Source organism: Propithecus coquereli, unplaced genomic scaffold, assembly GCF_000956105.1.
Source record: "Propithecus coquereli isolate 6110/MARCELLA unplaced genomic scaffold, Pcoq_1.0 Scaffold353, whole genome shotgun sequence".
NCBI lineage: Eukaryota > Metazoa > Chordata > Mammalia > Primates > Indriidae > Propithecus > Propithecus coquereli.
Window position 1 is genome coordinate 1,364,665 of NW_012149208.1, and position 2,628 is coordinate 1,367,292.

General features: G+C 38.4%; 1 protein-coding gene across 1 annotated transcript in view; it reads left to right on the forward strand.

Annotated features, from left to right (window-relative positions):
* Window positions 1-2,628, forward strand: part of CDKL3 (cyclin-dependent kinase-like 3) — a 68,739-nt gene that overhangs the window by 47,016 nt on the left and 19,095 nt on the right. Inside the window, exon 4 of the mRNA XM_012651309.1 lies at window positions 1,714-1,892. Coding sequence (XP_012506763.1) covers window positions 1,714-1,892 — 179 coding nt within the window. The remainder of the gene's footprint in view (window positions 1-1,713; window positions 1,893-2,628) is intronic.

Genomic DNA, 2,628 nt, shown 5'->3' on the forward strand with positions numbered 1-2,628 from the left:
GAATGGTGGCTCATGCCTGTAATCCCAGCACTTTGGGAAGCTGAGGCAGGAGGATCGCTTGAGCCCAGGAGGTCAAGGCTGCAGTGAACTATGTATAGTGTGCCACTGCACTCGAGCCTGGGAGACAGACTGAGATCCTGTCTCTAAAAAGAATGTCTAAAAGGTCAAAGATAAATTTTGGGGAGGATGCAGAAGAAAGGAAACCTTTGCACACTGGTTAGTGGGATTGTAAATTATATAGCCATTATGAAAAACAGTATGGAGGTTCTTCAAAAAACTAAAAATAGAGCTACCATATGATCCAGCATTCCACTACTGGGTATATGTTCAAAGGAAATGGAATCAGTATGTCAGAAGAGATATCTGCACTCCCAGGTTCACTGAGGCATTATTCACAACAGCCAAGGTATAGAATCAACCTAAGTGTCCATCAAGGATGAATGAATAAAGAAAATATGGTATGTATGCACAATGGGATACTGTTCAGCTATAAAAAGGAAGAAAATCCTGTAATTTGCAACAACATGGATGAGCCCAGAGGACATTATGTTAAGTGAAGTAAGTCAGGCACACAAGGATAAATATGCATGATTTCACCCATATATGGAATCTAAAAAAGTTGAACTCATAAAAGTAGAGAATGTGGTGGTTACCAGGGGTTGAGGAGGCAGGTGGTTGGAGAGATGTTGGTCAAAGGACCATTTTATTGTATAAAATGGTGACTATAGTTAATAATAGTGTAATCTTGAAAATTGCTAAGAGAATAGATTTTAAGTGTTCTCACCACAAAAAAATAAGTATGTAAGGTAATACATGTGTTAATTATCTTGATTTAGCCATTCCATGGTGTATACATACATATTTCAAAACATGTACATAATAAATGTATACAATTTTAATTTATAAAAAAAATACTAAAAATAATAATTAAAACAAAAGAGTAAATATTGAGATGGAGCAGCCAATAGGTGGGAGGAAGCCCAAGAAAAAGAATGTGTTGTCCCTGCAACCAAATGACAAAAGTGGTCCAAGAGAAAGAGTAAATGAAATAACCAGAAAACAATGTCTGAGAAGAGAGGAAAGCGTAAAACCAGAACCCTGCATTTAAAGGACAGACAGAGAAGAGGAACTGCCAGGTAGATGGAAGGAGACTGGGAAAATTTTAAGTCCAAAAACCAGGAATGGAGGAGCAGTTGGTAATATTTTTATACTAAGAAATAAAGTAAGATATGGATTGAGAAGTGTCTATTGATGTAGCAAAAACATAGATGACTTTGGCTGGGGAAATTTAATGCAATGTGAAAGCAGAAGATGAGATAGCATTATCTTCCTGAGTGGTCAGAAAGCAAAGACTGAATACAGATGATGTCTTCAGAGGTTTAGCTGTGAAGGAAGTAAGAGAAAGGGCAGTAACTGGAGTGGGACATGGGGTCACAGGAAAGTTACATTTCTTTCATTAAGTTCTTTTGATTTTCCTTATAGGAATGTGATTTGCCTTTTTAGCATTATGTCTATTTTCTTGGCTTCATTTCATTTTGAGGTGATGGATGGAGCAAAAATTGAAAACATATTTGTGTAGTTAACCCTTTGCATGTGGTAAGGAAATAGCTTTACTATCTTAATTAGCAAGATTTTCTCTGTATAATTTTTTGAGAGATTCTCTAGATAATAAAATCTCATTTTAATGTATTTCATATTCTATTTGTTTTTTAGATCATTCATCGAGACATAAAACCTGAGAATGTTTTAGTATCCCAGTCAGGAATTACAAAGCTCTGTGATTTTGGTTTTGCACGAACACTAGCAGCTCCGGGGGACATTTATACGGACTACGTGGCCACACGCTGGTACAGAGCTCCAGAATTAGTATTAAAAGATACTTCATATGGAAAGTATGTATATTTTGGGATCTTGCTTGGCCTTTCCTGGGCATCTCTCTTTTCCCTTAGTATGTCTGTCATCCCTACTCCTGACATTCTCTGTCCCCTGCACCTGAGTTGGGGCTAAAAAGAGGGACATCTCTAAAGTTAACAAGAGAAAGACCATAATAGGCACCTACGTTGCCGGCTACTGCTGCTGCTATTCTCGTTCAATCCTGAATTGACTGGCCTGAGCCCCAAGAAACCTATGCAGATGTCCCTCAGGGTGAATCCGTGCTTGCTTTCAGTTGTGCCACAGCCTCGGCAGAGCTGGCTCCTCTGCTTATCTGTAGCCTCTACGTACTGCAAAGATTTTAAAATCATTTACCTCACTCTGCCCGTGTTGCAATAGGAACTGCCAAGTTTCCCATTAATATTTCCTGGAAGAATGGCACCCCCTTTGCAAAGCCTGGCAAATAATTTTTAAATTGTAAACTGTTGTAGGTGCCTCAAAAGTAGCATGGTCTCAGTCTAATGTGAAACAACAACCTAAAATACAAATAATCAATCTTGAAGAACGTAAAGGGACATGCCAGGACTGCAAACTAGTGCAACCTCTGTGGAAAGTAATATGGAGATACCTCAAAAGAGCTGCAAGTAGAACTACCATTTGACCCAGCAATCCCATTACTGGGCATCTACCCAAAAGAACAAAAGACACTCTATAAAAAAGACATCTGCACTAGAATGTTTATAGCAGCACAATTCA